The sequence below is a fragment of the Suricata suricatta genome, chromosome 5 (assembly GCF_006229205.1).
Source record: "Suricata suricatta isolate VVHF042 chromosome 5, meerkat_22Aug2017_6uvM2_HiC, whole genome shotgun sequence".
Classification (NCBI taxonomy): domain Eukaryota; kingdom Metazoa; phylum Chordata; class Mammalia; order Carnivora; family Herpestidae; genus Suricata; species Suricata suricatta.
In genome coordinates, this window is record NC_043704.1 from 16132700 (window position 1) to 16147857 (window position 15158).

General features: G+C 41.0%; 1 protein-coding gene and 1 pseudogene across 2 annotated transcripts; both read left to right on the top strand.

Moving 5' to 3' along the window:
• The first annotated feature begins 1835 nt into the window (after positions 1-1835).
• Positions 1836-5108, top strand: CLDN8 (claudin 8). Of its 2 annotated transcripts, XM_029940649.1 has the most exons (2): positions 1836-2525; positions 4944-5108. In XM_029940649.1, exons 1-2 carry the CDS (start codon positions 1862-1864, stop codon positions 4967-4969), a joined length of 690 nt encoding a protein of 229 aa, XP_029796509.1. In that variant the 5' UTR covers positions 1836-1861; the 3' UTR covers positions 4970-5108. The 2 variants fall into 2 exon arrangements, with proteins under 2 accessions (XP_029796509.1, XP_029796510.1); XM_029940650.1 differs by lacking the exon at positions 4944-5108 and having other exon boundaries at positions 1836-2589.
• Positions 5109-11679: 6571 nt separating this feature from the next.
• Positions 11680-13655, top strand: LOC115291079 (annotated as a pseudogene).
• Positions 13656-15158: the final 1503 nt, after the last annotated feature.

Genomic DNA, 15158 nt, shown 5'->3' on the forward strand with positions numbered 1-15158 from the left:
TCTCTCAAAAATAAATAAAAAGAAACATTTAAAAAAGGCTGGTTTTTTGATGTAAAGATAAGATTAAAGTACAGCTTCAGAGTTGAGAAAAGAGGACACTTCAGAGGATCTCCAGAGAAAATTGCTAGTGGAGATTTCCTGAATCAGCATGTGTTTATTTCAGTACCACCAATGTCAACATCATTATTTTGAGAAGAGACAGTTCAAATTACCTTACATTTAGAGGCTTCTATCGCCCCCTGAAGATATGGGTTAAAGACCAGTTTAGGGGCGCCAGGATGGCTCAGTCAGTTGAGTGTCTGACTTCAGCTCACGTCATGATCTCAGGGTTCATGAATTCAAACTCCCATTGGACTCTGTGCCGACAGCTCAGAGCCTGGAGCCTGCTTCAGATTCTGTGTCTCCATCTCTCTCTGCACCTCCCCTCCTCATGCTCTGTTTTACTCTCTCTCGCAAAATAAATAAACATTAAAAAAAAAACAGTTTTAAAACCAGTTTAGTTAACACCTAATATAATTCAGTTCAATAAATCCATCAACTTATTCTGTAAATATTTTCTATAGAAATATCAGCCATTTATATAGATGCAGGACTCTTGTACCATCTGAAAAATTTTAGTTCCTTTAGTTTAAGAAGACAGAGCAGCAAAGACAGAGCCACAAAAGAAGCTAAACCTGTAAATCACTTCTTCCATTGTTTTTGTGAGTACTTGCTACATAAAATAATCATGTGGATGAATTCATTGCTTTTGCAAATGTTTTTCTTACAAATCAAGATTATCAGGAAAATACCAATAAGTAATTCTCCTGGGTCAAAAAAGAACAATATGTGTTTGGTGCCATGGAAGAGGACAACCTTGTATTTATTTATTTTTTTGAGAGACAGAGAGAGACAGTGCGAGCAGGGGAGGGTCAGAGAGAGAGAGACACACATAGAATCTGAAACAGGCTCCAGGCTCTGAGCTGTCAGCACAGAGCCCCATGCGAGGCTCAAATCCACAAACCATGAGATCGTGACCTGAGCCAAAGCTGGACGCTTAACTGACTGAGCCACCCAGGTGCCTCCAACCTTTTATATTTAGTTACTTTCATTTGATTTTGTCCTTTGGTGTGATCTGTTCCCTGACTTCACCACGGTAGAGCTGGCTTTGAGGTTGTAGATAAATTAATCAATGGTATGGATCACATGTGTCCCAAAGAATGTGGTTTCCCAGGTATGAGCAATCTAGCAATCCCCTGCTCTCCTTTCACGTTGGCATTTTGACAGTCCTAGCCAATTCCTGAGGTAGATATTTTATTTTGTACCTTGATCACAGCAGCTCTTATAAAGAGTTTCAGAATTGCCTGTACAAAGTACACCTTTGATGTTTGCAAGAGGTTGGTGCATTTCTCGATGATTGTGCAAACATTCATAATTATGCCCACAGGTAAACACACTGCTGTCTTCTTGGAAAACAGAGAAGTACAAAGAATGTTTATGTGCAGGGCCAGTCATTCCAAGTATCTCTTGTCGGTTTAGACACACCTGAGTTACCATCCCCCCTCTTATTGGCCAAGAAAGTTGCCCCACCTGATTTGTAAGTTTACCTGTCCTAGTCAATGTGTGTGTGCGTGTATGAGTGGGGGGGGGGGGGGGGGGGGGGGGGGGGGGGGGGGGGGGGGGGGGGGGGGGGGTTGCTGCTCAGCCAGCCTGCACTGGATTTAATCTAGCTAGAAGTCGCCAGGCAGCTCTTTGAAAAACCACTGGGCTCTGAGTTCATTGCTACAGGAAAACTGTTCTCTACAGAGGCACAGAGAAACCTGCTTCAGAACAACTCTACAGGCTCAGGAGTTTAGTGGGAGAATACCCATCCCAGAGGATCATGGCTACCTACGCTCTGCAAATCGCTGGACTGATGCTTGGTGGCATTGGCATGGTGGGCACGTTGGCCGTCACGATCATGCCTCAGTGGAGAGTGTCTGCCTTCATTGGAAGCAACATTGTGGTTTTTGAAAACTTCTGGGAAGGACTGTGGATGAATTGCGTGCGGCAAGCCAACATCAGGATGCAGTGCAAAGTTTATGACTCCCTGCTGGCCCTCTCTCCGGACCTGCAGGCATCCAGAGGGCTGATGTGTGCGGCTTCCGTGCTGTCCTTCCTGGCTTTCATGACTGCCGTCCTGGGTATGAAGTGCACCAGGTGCACCGGGGACGACGAGAAGGTGAAGGGCCACATCTTGCTAACGGCCGGAATTCTCTTCATTGTCACCGGTCTCCTGGTGCTGATCCCGGTGAGCTGGGTTGCCAATTCCATCATCAGAGAGTTCTACAACCCGATAGTGGAGAGCGCCCAAAAACACGAACTTGGAGAGGCTCTCTACATAGGCTGGACCACCGCGCTGGTGCTGATAGTTGGAGGGGCACTGTTCTGCTGTGTTTCTTGTGCCAGTGGACAGAGCAGGAGCTACAGACACTCCGTACCTTCCCATCGCACAACCCACAAAAGCTATCACACAGAAAAGAAGTCACCGAGCGTGTACTCCAGAAGTCAGTATGTGTAGGATTGTGTCTAGTTTTTAGCTTTACTGATAAAGCCATGCCAATGACTAAAATGCCCACTGTTCTCCAAGGGAACATTGTTTTGCCACTCTTAACTGCCGAACGTTTATCACAGGAACTGTGCGCTGGCTCTGTATGCTTCTATAAGCTATTTCAGCAGACTGAGATATTATGCACCATGCTTTGATCGTTCAAGGAAGTGTAGTCATATGTTTTCTAAGATAATTCATGCATCTTTTCCATTCAGCAGTTACTTGAAAATGACATTGTTAAAGACTGCATTGTTTTACAATTGTGATTTCTCTATGACACAGCATTATGCATGTAGATCAGCAGGACGTTTGTATCTCACAGAAAGAGAGACAGACTTATACGGTTCTGTTTTAAATGAAATACTGATTCAATACCCTGAATAAATAAAACTCAACTATTGCTTTTCAAGGGAATCGGGGATAAGATTGAAGAAGGTTAATATTAATTGTGTAAAAACAGCTTAGCGATTAATGTGCTTGATTCTTAATGAAGGTTAAAATGAAGGTTTTAATCAGCAGGGTAAAGGAAGCCAAATGGCTTTCGGATATCCGTTTTTTCAACCTAGAAGTTATAAATCCTAACCGCTTTATCCTCTTTCCCTCTTTCTTTTCTTGTATATTAAATGAGTATCTTTTAAAAGGCGTATATTTTGCCAAGGAGCTTTGCATTCAGACTGCTTTTCCAGGGCTATCTTGAGAAGAAAGATAAAATTGTGGTCCAAGAAACATTAAAGACTTCAGGAAGGGGAATTTTGTTTTTCCCCTGAAGTTTTTATGGTTGGATGAGGATGCATTTTGACAAGAAATCATATATGGATGTGAATATTTTAATAACTATTTGAATATAGACTTTGAGCATTTATCAATATAAAAATAGGATAGGAAAATAATATATCTTAGGTTTTAGTTGCTTACCCGCAAAATGAAACTAATTTGTTCTTTATGAATTATATCTGCTCCTAAGGTCTCTGTAGATGGCCAGGTTTAAATTGTCATTTCAATCCCACAAAGATAAATTTTTTACTTGCTCTATTTTTAATTCAGTCTTACTGAGGTATAGAAATACTCTATCTTTGTATTTCCTCCAAGTTCTATGAAACTGATAATTCAGTTTGAAAGTTTGTATCCATATTGTTCTAACTCAAATGACTATATATATCTGTTTTATGTCCTTTATATTAATAAATTGTGCTTTTTATATAAATTGGATGCTCTCATTATTCTTCATTTTTTTCTATTTATTTACTTGTTTTTAAAATTCTAATATTTTTAGCTCTTCAATTTTTTTATTTCTTATTAATTTTTTAATGTTTATTTATTTTTGAGAGACAGTGAGAGAGAGACAGAGTGTGAGCAGGGGAGGGGCAGAGAGAGAAGGAAATACAGAATCCCAAACAGACTCTAGGCTCTAAGCTGTCAGCACAGAGCCAGACACGGGGCTCAAACTCATGAACAGTGAGGTCCTGTACTGAGCCCAAGTCAGATGCCTACCTGACTGAACCACCCAGGTGCCCTCAAGTCTTCGATTTTAAAAAGAGGCCATATCTTATAGATAACGTTGATTCAGCATTAACTTTTGAGAATATAAAATATATGTTATTTAACAACATTATTCCTTATAACAATTGGATTCATACACTAATATTTGATGCAGACAATATATTTGTAATTTATTAAGATAGTGTTGTAGGTCCTAACAGATTGATATGCTGTAAATATTATGTATGTTTAAGCCATTTCTATGAAATGACTTTTCATAGCTAAATTAATTTCTACATCTGAGAAATAGCATGAATTAATACTAGTGGCTATTGTTTTTGGAACACAAATTATAGGTGAGGACCTCTACTCCTCTATATGAATTATATCATTAAATATCATGAGATTGGTATGATTAGTTCAATGTACAGATGAGGATACCTGGGAATAGTTCGTTGATTACCCAACGGAGTCAGGAGAAAGAATAAGGACCATGTGAGCTCACAGCTCATGCTGTTTCTTCTGGGAAAGTAGATTCCCTAAAGAATCTACTGAAAGATAGTAGATAAACTGAAAGATTTCTACAAGGATTGACGTTTATCAATGGATCTTTGTATGTGAAAATGACATGTTTAGTATTAGTTGAAAAAATTTTTAGTTTTTTTTTTTTCTGGGGTTGGTGATTTTGCAATAGCCAAGTGCTAATTTATCCAAACATGCTTGGCCCTTTGGGGCAAACCATTCATGAGAGCAGAAATCAGGGAAAACTGAGCACCTTGGAGAAGTAACCCAATCTTCTAAATATCGGTCTTTGCCAAATGCCCTTTTTACCTCGAAAGCTCTCCTGAATGTCCCAGACTCAATTTTTATTTTCTTCTTCTTTTCTCTATAACAGAATTACAACACAGCTGGCTTTTCTAATGGTGCCACCTCTTGAAGTCTTTCCCCAACGTTTACGGTCCTCTCATCTCTTTCTTACCTGGTTGAACAAGTTCTCTCGACTCATGGCCCAGCCTGCAGGACCTTCTTGCCCAGCCTGCCTCCACGATTCTATCCCAGTTCTGCCTAAAATGCACCTCACCCCTATCATCTGTGTCTCCCTCTCTCTCTCTGCCCTCCCCCCACTCATGCTCTGTCTCTCCCTGTCTCAAAAATAAATAAACTACATAATTTTTTAAAAATAAGTAAATATATGTGTATACATTATATATGCATATTTATAAATAAATTTTATTTATAAATATGTATATGTAATAATAAATAATTAACATAGTAATAAACATATGTATACATTATGTATGTATTTATGTATTTATACATAAATAAATTTACTTTTAAATAAATTTATTCTTAAATATGTGCACAATAAATAATTAATATAATAATAAAATATAAAATTATATATTAATATATAAAATATGTAATATATTCTAATATAAAATATACAATATAAAGTATGTAATATTTAAAAGATATTGGATTTTTTATATTTAAAAATAGAAAATATTTTATAATATAAAGATAGTAAATTTATTTATTTATTTATAAATATTTATATATATAATATATATACCTTAATCCAAGAGCCTGTGTTCTCCAGCAATATTGTCTGTCCAAAGGCATCCCTCCCAGACTAAACTTTGTGAACTGTGTGACCTCACCACCTCATCTCCTAGGTCCCTGTGCCTCCTTGGTCACAGCACTCTTTTCCCCGTGACCCCTAGGGTGGACCTCGTCATCAGTTTTTGCTACACTTTTTCTCCCCCATCTCCCATCTCAAACTCGATATAATTTACTGCTTCCCAGTTCCTCGCATCCATCCTTTTTTCCCCTTAGAATGCATTATCTTTTCCTAGATTCCTGTCATAAGCTTTGTATTTCAAATTCTCCAGGCCTTCTCCATTGTCCTGAGGATGCCTCCCTCCCAGAGCTGTGTAGACAGTGCCGCTGCAGCTCTTCTTTCCAACTCTCACCCCTCACCCCTGTGCTCAAAGCAGAGCAGCCTGGGGAACCCAGCCAACAGCAGGCCCCAGGGACCTGCTTCCTGCAGAGCCGCTCTGCCAGGTTTAGGAGGAAAGAGCAGGGCAGTGTTCAGCTCTGACAATAATGAGAAGCAAAGGGTCACTGGAGCAGAGGCCCAAGGCCTAAAGCTCTGAGCTGGGAGCAGGGAGCACAGGGGGACCTGTGGGTTCTACCTGACTCACATGTAGTCCTGGGAAGAGGCAGACATCGGCATGCCTGTGTAGTCACAGGAGAATCATCTCAGCGGCCAGCAAAACTGTGGGAGACTCACGCAGAGACTCGGCTCCTTCTGACTCTGGGACCTCGGAGGGTGAGGGTCCCCAGGGCTGGATGCTCAGAGGTGACTTCCCAGGGTCCCCGCAGGGAGATGGCAACTTTCAGGTCACTGGGTCCCCAGCCAACAGTGAGAGTGGATGCCATTCTAGGGTGCCCTGTGGGTGATGACAGAAACTTAACTTTCACAAGGAAAAGTGATCCTAGAGTCACGTACAGGATTCGACAGCCCGAAAAAGCAAGTGCAGGCTGAATGCTCATAACTGGCAGGCAACCTCTAAGGAAATGGATCTGCTGAGAAAGAGAAAACTTCTTACACAAACAAACAAATAAGAGACTAAAGCAGATCGAATTGCAGGATTAAAAATCTTTTACTTGGGTGCCTGGTGGCTGCATCAATGGAGCTCCAGACTTTCGCTCAGGTCATGATTTCCCAGTTTGTGAGTTTGAGCCTCCCATTGGGCTCATTGCCATCAGTGCAGAGCCTGCTTCGGATCCTCTTTCTCCCTCTCTCTCTGCCCCTCCCCTGCTAGTGCTCTCTCTCTTTCAAAAATAAGTATAAATATTTTAAAGTCTCCTTGTTACTACAATACCATGGTTTCCACATTTAAAAAGTCTGCAGGGAACTGAGTGTTGAGGAGAGTCAGTGCTGAGGTAAGAGCTGGATGTTTGGAAGAGCAGTAGACATAATGCAGAGCAAACAAGGAGAGATGTAGTCCATGAGGAAAAGTACAGAGGCCCCAGAGAACCCATCCAAAGGCCTAGGGGGCAAATTCAGAGAGAAGACTAAAGACCAGATGGAAGGAGGTCTGATCACTGAAAAGAAAAAATCAATATTTAAAATGAAAGTCTCAGGAGGCCTGGGTGGCCCAGTAGGTTAAGTGTGGGACTTCTGCTCAGATCATGATCTCACAGTTCATGAGTTTGAGCCCTGCGTCGGGCTCTGTGCTAACAGTTCAGAGCCTGAAGCCTGCTTTGGATTCTATGTTTTCCTCTCTCTTTGCTTCTCCCCTGCTTGTTCTCTCTCTCTCTCTTTCAAAAATAAATAAACATTAACAAAATTTTTTTAAAAAGTGAAAGGCTCAAACTTGCAGATAGAAAGGGTTCATTGAGGTCCTGGGAAAACAAAAAAGAGTTTGTAGTTAAATGCTTTAAGTGACACCAAAATAAAACAAAACAAAATAACAGCAGCAGCAAGAAACCCAACTATGCAAGCTTGTACCAATTATGAGAAATTACTTAACAATAAGCAAAAATGTCACATTTGCATCCAATTTTTTAAAGTTTATTTTTTATTTTGGGAGAGAGACAGAGACAGAGAATGAGTGGGAGAGGGACAGAGAGAGAGGGAGACAGAGAATCCCAAAGCAAGCTCCGCTCTGTCAGCCCAGAGCCCCATGCAGGGCTCAAATTCATGAACCTAGGAACTGTGAGATCATGAACTGTGAGATCATGACCAACAGAGCCACCCAGGAGCCCTGCATCAAATATTTCTATCACAAACCTAGAAGCTAGAAGATGGCAAGATACTAAGTAAAGACAGCAGGAGAGCAAATACCCAACCTAAGGGGTCTATGCCCAGGAAAAGCCGCATTCCCCTGTGAGTGACAAAGGCATTTTGTGGCTCACCTAGGATCCAGCAACTCTGTCCCTCAGAAAGCTCATTTAAACGCAATAGTAAAGCAGTGAATGGCAGAGGAGACTGCATGGAAGACCACATGGAAAAGAGGCCTTGGTCAGCCTTGACTCTTGCAATGAATAGAAGGAACTGGTTAGTCCAGAGCCGGGAGGAGAGTTTGCTCCAGGAAACCACTGCAAATATGTTACCATTGATGTTCAAGTTCAAAACTGTTGCCTTCCTGCAGATAATTTGACACGTTTAGCATGGAAAACAGAAGAAAACAAACACATCCAATGGGCCGGCCTCAGACTTCTTCTTCTTTCTGGTCTTCTGCCACAGGCTTCACAGTGCCCATAATCTAGCCTGTCAGGATCTAGCCTGCCAACCGGGATTATGTCCCCAAGACCCTGATGATCTGCAATGCCCTCATCATCCTTTATTGTCAGGTGTGGCTGAGCCCTGGAGCTGCTCTCCTGGTTCCCTTGGCTGCACCCATGCACCCCCCTCCTCCCGCCCCAGCAGTGCAGGTGAGCTCAGGGTCAGCCCAGTCCTGCCGGGAGACAGATGTGCACCACCTGGCCTGTCTCTCCACCTGAAGAACAAGCTTAGTCTTTCTGAGACTCAGAGCTCTGTGAGCCCCTTCCTTAGTCCTCAAATCACTGTGGATCATAAGTCCTCTCTGCCTTATATCCCAAAACCCTGTTTTCTGCCCTTTTCTCTTGACTTCTCTTCATATGCCAATAAGCGCATATGTACATTTTGGAAAGAGAAAGAAACTCTCATAAAAATATAAAAAATCAGGAGAAAAAGATTCCATTGTAAAGAAAATACAGTAAAAAAAAAAGACAAAAAGTCAGAATTGAACATTTTCCTGATTCAGGAAAGAATTTATACAATCTTTGCCAATAGGTTAAAAGAAAAATTGGATTTTATTGTTTTACTTTTCATAGTTTTAAAGATAAAATAAGTTTCACTAAGAGCCAAACAAAACAGAACAAAACAAAACAAAACAAAACAAAACGGAAAACCATCAATATGCCCACGCGCTTTCTTTTGTTTTCTCTGGGTACCCCAACCTCTTCCAGATACCCCCTACTCTTAATTACCAGTCTCTAAGATCATTACCTTTGTTGCTTCTGTCTTTCGTTAATTTTTGCATTTTGCAAATGATGTGCGGGAGGGATGGTGGGAAGGAAAAAAGCCCATGGTTGAAGATTTTTTTCTTTGTTTTTGTCTGCAAGCTAGTAAGAATATACTTGTGCAAGAACCATAAATAAATCTTTCTACTTCTTTTTTTCTTTTTCTGAATTGGACCAGCTTCCCTATGCTTTTTTCCCCCTAAAGTAGAGATGTGAGTAGATATCTGGAAATCCTCTTTGAAGAGGGAACTGTGATTTATTAGGTGCTAAATTGTAAAAATGCGTTAGAAATTAAACTGCCCTCCGGCTTTAAAGCAGAGAAGCCTTCTGAGAGCAATGAAGCCTAGTCTTACAGCCCAGCTGTGGTTGAGCACTGAATCTTGATACAATGCTTTTACTTTTATCAAAGGGAGAATGAATAGAAGAAAAAAGATTCGACGTTGGGCTCCACTCACAATGGAGGTGAGACCAACCTACCCCAATCCATGCCCATCTGCGCTGGGTAGCTGCTTTTTTTGACCAGAGCCCAGATAGATGCTTTGAAAACAGACAGCCCCTCCCCAAGACTAGAACTGATGCATTGCTGTGGTTAACTCTAGATCAATTCTTGCTATTCAGATATATTCTCCCTTATCTCATTCTTATCTCTCCATATCTCTACTGGTTATTCTGGTTATCGGTTTACTTAAACAGGCATATCTAATCCATTCTCTTGATGCATGTTTTACACCTCCTTTGTTACCTTCTTTTCTCTCTCTGAAATAATCAGACTATATAGTTTCTCAGGGTAACATTATCTTCGTTTTTGTTCCTCCTCACCTCCTGCCATACTCTCCTTTTTCTCTCTCTCTGAATTAAGCCTTTTAGTCTCTCTGCCTGATCAATGTTCAATTTTTTTCTCTCCACCCCTGTCATTTCTCTCCCTGTATGTGCTCTTCCATCAGCACTGCCTCTACCCTGCTTTTTTATCTGTAGCTGGGATTTCTGGTTTAACACTGTCCTTTGTGCATTTGTGTGCTTTTGTTCCCTGCTTGTTTGTCTGTCTGTCTTCCTTTCCAGGGCTACCTCAAGAAACACACCTAAGTACACATGACAGAGTGTCCCGAATATCACCACAAATAGGGAAATAAAATCACCAAAGTCACAACAAGAGAGACCAAGGGACATCATTAAAAGAATACTCGCTGGATGGGCAAGTGCTGGACAATCTATGAGCCTCCTCTAATATAGCAGTACTTTCAGGTCCAGAGAGCATCACAAGCTTTTTAAAACTGACAAGAGACAGAAAACTAGCCAAACTGGTGAAACGGAATAACTCTACTCCAAAGAAATTCCAGGAAGAAGTGACAGCTAAAGAATTGGACAAAACATATATAAGCAACACACAAGATTTTAGATCAATAGTCATAAAATTAATCACCGGGCTTGAAAAAGCCATAAGACACCAGAGACACTTGTTACAAAGGTTATGGATCTTAAAAATAGTTATGATGAATTTAAAAATGCTATAAATGAGGTGCATAATAAAATGAAGGTGGCCACTGCATGGATAGAAAAGGCAGAGAGGAGAATAGGTGAATTAGAAGACACAATTATAGAAAAAGAGGAAGCTGATAAAAAGAGAGATACATTGATCCAGGAGCAGCAAAGGAGAATTCGAGACCTGAGTGATACAATCAAATGGAACAACATCCATATCATAGGAATTCCTGAAGAAGAAAGGGAGAAAGGTGTTGAAGGGGTGCTTGATCAAATTATAACTGAGAACTTCCCCAATCTGGGGAAGGAAATAGACATTGAAATCCAAGAGGTCGTTTCATCATTTTGGGTAGCTTTCTGTCTCTTGTCAGATTTAAAAGTTTGTTATGCACTCTGCACCTGTGAGTATTGCTATATTAAAGAAGGCTCATTGACTGTCCAGGAAGTGTTCTTTTAATGGTGTCTCTCAGTGTCTCTTGTTGTGCCTTTGGTTATTTTACTTCCCTACTCGGTGATATTTGGGACTCTCTACCATGTGTACTTTGGCTTGTTTCTTGAGGTAGCCCTGAAAAAGAAAACAGAAAGACAAACACACAGGGAACAAAAGCATGCAAACTCACAGACAAATCAAACAAACAAGCAAACCAAAAGGGAAAGAAAAAAAAATGAAAGAAAAGAAAAGAAAAAAGAAAGAAAGGAAAGAGGGGGGACAAAAACAGCAAAGACTTTTGTTTTAGCCTAAAAGCGTAAAACCGGCAGAGAGGAGAAATAAGAATGAGATAAGGGAAAATATACCTGAATGGCAAGAATTGATGTAATCATGGCAATGCATCAATGTTGGTCTTTTTAGGACTGGGGGATGGGGAAGGGGGAGGAGAAAAAGAAAAAAAAAGGCAACTCTCCCACGAGGATGGGTGTGGTTTGGTGTAGGTAGTTCTCTTGGGTTACTGCAGGAGGCCTCACACTGGTGGTATGGAGAGAAGAATGGCTGCTCCCCAATCCCTTCTTCAACCAAGCTTTGCAACCCACTTTTTGGGTCCGCTCTCCCTGGCCAAGTTGTATTTTCCAAGCCCTGCCTCATTTCCAAATGCTAGTCCATGCACTATAATGATACCGCCAGAGATGAGATGTACTCCTGCAGACCTCGTGGCTTCCTAGCTGGGGATCGAGTAAGGGGGATCGGGGAGCAGTTTCTCCTGGAGCCATCATGGATCAGGGTGCTGAGCCCAAGGAAAACGTGCTAGCTAAAGGGGACGGATCTCTCACCCCATGCCCCGTAGTTATAGATGGGGTGATAAGATCCCTCTCCATCCAGGGCTGAGGTTTTTCTCTTCTCTAGAGACAGCTCTATGAACGTTTTCAGCCTCTCTTTCTCTTCCCCTCGTCTCCGTGGCTCTGCACGTTCTCTGATGATCTGCACGGAATCAGACTCCCTCCTCTCCATATCTCATGGTTCCAGCCCATTTTTATCTTTCCCAGTTTGTACTCACTCATGCCTGAGAGTGTTTTCTTTGCAGACTCTGTGCCTTTTCCTCCCACTCTTGTAGATCAGAGTATTGTAGCTTCAGTTCTTCTTAGTTTCATAGATGTGGGTTGGAAAATTACAGAGCTCCCTACTTCTCCGCCATCTGGCCCCCTCCAATACAAGCATTTCTAACACCCAGTAATGATCTTTTATGTTTCCCTTCCTCAGGTACCTGGAGAATATTTCCAAATATCTGGAGAACTTTTATATAAAAACCAAGTTCATAAATTATAGAAATTGCTAAATTTTATTTATATGGGTCAAGTAGCTATGTGGTAATCCCAGGAAACAATTCAGCAGTAATCTTTTAATAGTGAATCTTTTGAAAACCTGATGAACTGAGAAATTATCGAGAAGCATAGATTTGTGCCCACCAGCTCTTCAACAGATTCCAATATACTGGGGTTACTATGAAGTCTGTCTGAATCACTGGGTGACATTAAGTTGGTCTGCGATCTCAGTTTACACGACCTAGGGTCCCGAGCACATAGCATCACCAATCCCTTAATAACAGAGCATTGCGAGGTCACCATTGCTATTTGAAAATAAATCTTGGATTGACTCAAACCAAAATTCTGTGTTGGGTTTTTGAATCTAGAGCCTGAAATCCAAAATCCATCCTATCCAGTTATTTGTTTTGTACTCAAAATCAATCTGTTAATTTGGTTCTGTTTCTGATTACATATATCATATGTATATATATATATAATATATAAAATTGTATGTTGCACTTTCCATTTTAAAAGAGGGTAAGGAAGTGGAAAAGCAGCATATAAATGTAATGTATTAGAATCTGAAGCCCGGGCCTTTCCATCACCTTGACTTCTCACACACTAATATTGCTAACATTTCTGGGAAAGAGGGGTTGGTTTGTGTCCCAGACATATTGATAAATTTAGTACCTCAAAATAATATCCTTTAAATATCTATTCAGTAGTTATACAGTGGAAATAGACTGAACTGACTTTTTTTGGTTACCTTAATATATATGTTCAAACAAAATCACATATTGATTCAATTCTAAGAGTTAAAGGAAAGCCAATATTGTTTAAAAATCTGGCAAAATATGTTGACCACATTGGTCTCAGTGTTAAGTGCTCTAAGGAGGTAACCACCGCCATCTGTGGGGGCATCATCCTGGCTAAACTTTCCATTGTCCCCATGTGACAAGGCTACTGGGGGAACGAGATGGGGAAGCCACACACAGTGCTCTGCAATGTGACAGGCCGTTGTGGCTGTGTACTGGTGCACTTCACCCCTACCCCCGGAGACACTGGCATCTTCTCAGCCCCTGTGTCCAAGAAGCTACTGGTGATGGCTGGGGTTGATGACTGTTGTACCTTGACCAGGAGATGCATTGCCACACTGGGCAACTTTGCAAGACCATTGCTGATGTCATTTCCAAGACCTACAGCTGTCTCACTCTGGAGCTCTGGAAAGAGACTGTTTGCCATGTCTCCTTATCAGGAGTTCACTGAAAAACTTGGAAAGACCCTCTTCAGAGTCTCTGTGCAGAAGACACAGGCTCCAGATGTGGCCATTATATAGATTTTTGTTAGTTTGTTTGTTTTTAATATCTTAATGTTTATTTAGTTTTGAGATTGAGACAATGAGGGCCAGGGAGGGGCAGAGAAAGAGAGAGGGAAACACAGACTCCAAAATAGACTTTAGGCTTTGAGCTGTCAGCACACATCTGGATGCAGGGCTCAAACTCACAAACCTTGAGATCATGACCGTCAGCATAGAGCTCAACATGGGGCTCGAACCCACAAACTGTGAGATGATGACCTGAGCCAAAGTCGGACACTCAACCAACTGAGCCACCTAGGCACCCCTTGTTTGTTTTTTAATGTTTATTTATTTTATTTTGAAAGATACAGAGAATGCAAACAGGGAAAGGGGCAGAGAGAAAGACAGAATCCCAAACAGGCTCGGCATTGTCAGTGCAGAGCCCAATACAGGGCTCTAACTCAGAACCAAAAGATCATGACCCGAGCAGAAAGCAAAAGTTGGATGCTTCACCGACTGCCCCACCTAGGTGTCCCACCACATAGTTTTATACAAGAAAAATAAAGGGAATTAGAATGTTAAAAAAATCTAGCAAAACATTTTCTACCTTTCAGTGTTTTCTTATCATTTAGGTCTTTCTGTTATTTTCCAACTATACCACTTCTTAAGAGATAAAAGTCATTATATGTGCAAATTATGACTTGCTCCCAGTAAAAGCATTTCTCATTGTATTAATGTGTTTCAGAATTTCAGCAGAACTGGACTTCAACTGCATGTGATAAAGATATGAAATAGAAATGGGCATTTGCTGGCAAAAAGAAAAGCATTTAGAAAACATCTAATCAGACATTTATTTCTGCAGAATTAGGCTTAATATTGCATATATTCATTGGGTTTTAAAATAAATGGGGACTTTTAAATTTATCTGCCTTGTTCTGGTTATTGGGATGAAATAGATAATCTCTGGAGACTTTCTGTGTTTGTGCTAGAAGAATCCTATCTAGCATTGCTGAAAAGGAGAGCAAAAGTAAAGCCTGAGAGGATAGAATTATGAGAAACACACTCCCTACACAGTGGTGAAGTCTCCTCTCTAGCAGCTAAAATACAGTTAAAAATAAGAAGTCCTTCTCATTTTTATTTTAAGTATTTATTTAATTTTGAGAGAGAGACAAGGACAGAGAGAGTGTGAGGGAGGGAGGGAGAGAGAAACACACAGAATCTAAAGCAAGCTCCAGGCTCTGAGCTGTCAGCACAGAGCCTGACAGGGGGCTCAACTCCACCAACTGTGAGATAATGACATGACCTGAAGTTGAATGCTTAACCTACTGAGCCACCCAGGTGCCCCTAAATAAGAAGTTCTAATGCTCTTACTATTTCTTGTGTTCTGGTTTTGGTGGACCTCTTCTCCTCCTTCCCACCAAGCTTAATGTCAAGCTCCTGAAATTTTCTTTTTCTAAAAGTTTCCCAGGTTGGTAATTCAAAAGATCCATTCTTTCATTCGCCAAATATTTGCAGATGGTCTGCATCAAGCTCCATGCCAGC

Excerpts from the sequence above, each read along its gene's own strand:
- CLDN8 (XM_029940649.1), top strand. The coding sequence starts at position 1,862 with ATGGCTACCTACGCTCTGCAAATCGCTGGACTGATGCTTGGTGGCATT. Across the intron at positions 2,526-4,943 it reads ACCGAGCGTGTACTCCAGAA|AATTACAACACAGCTGGCTT; the intron begins GTCAGTATGTGT and ends TCTCTATAACAG.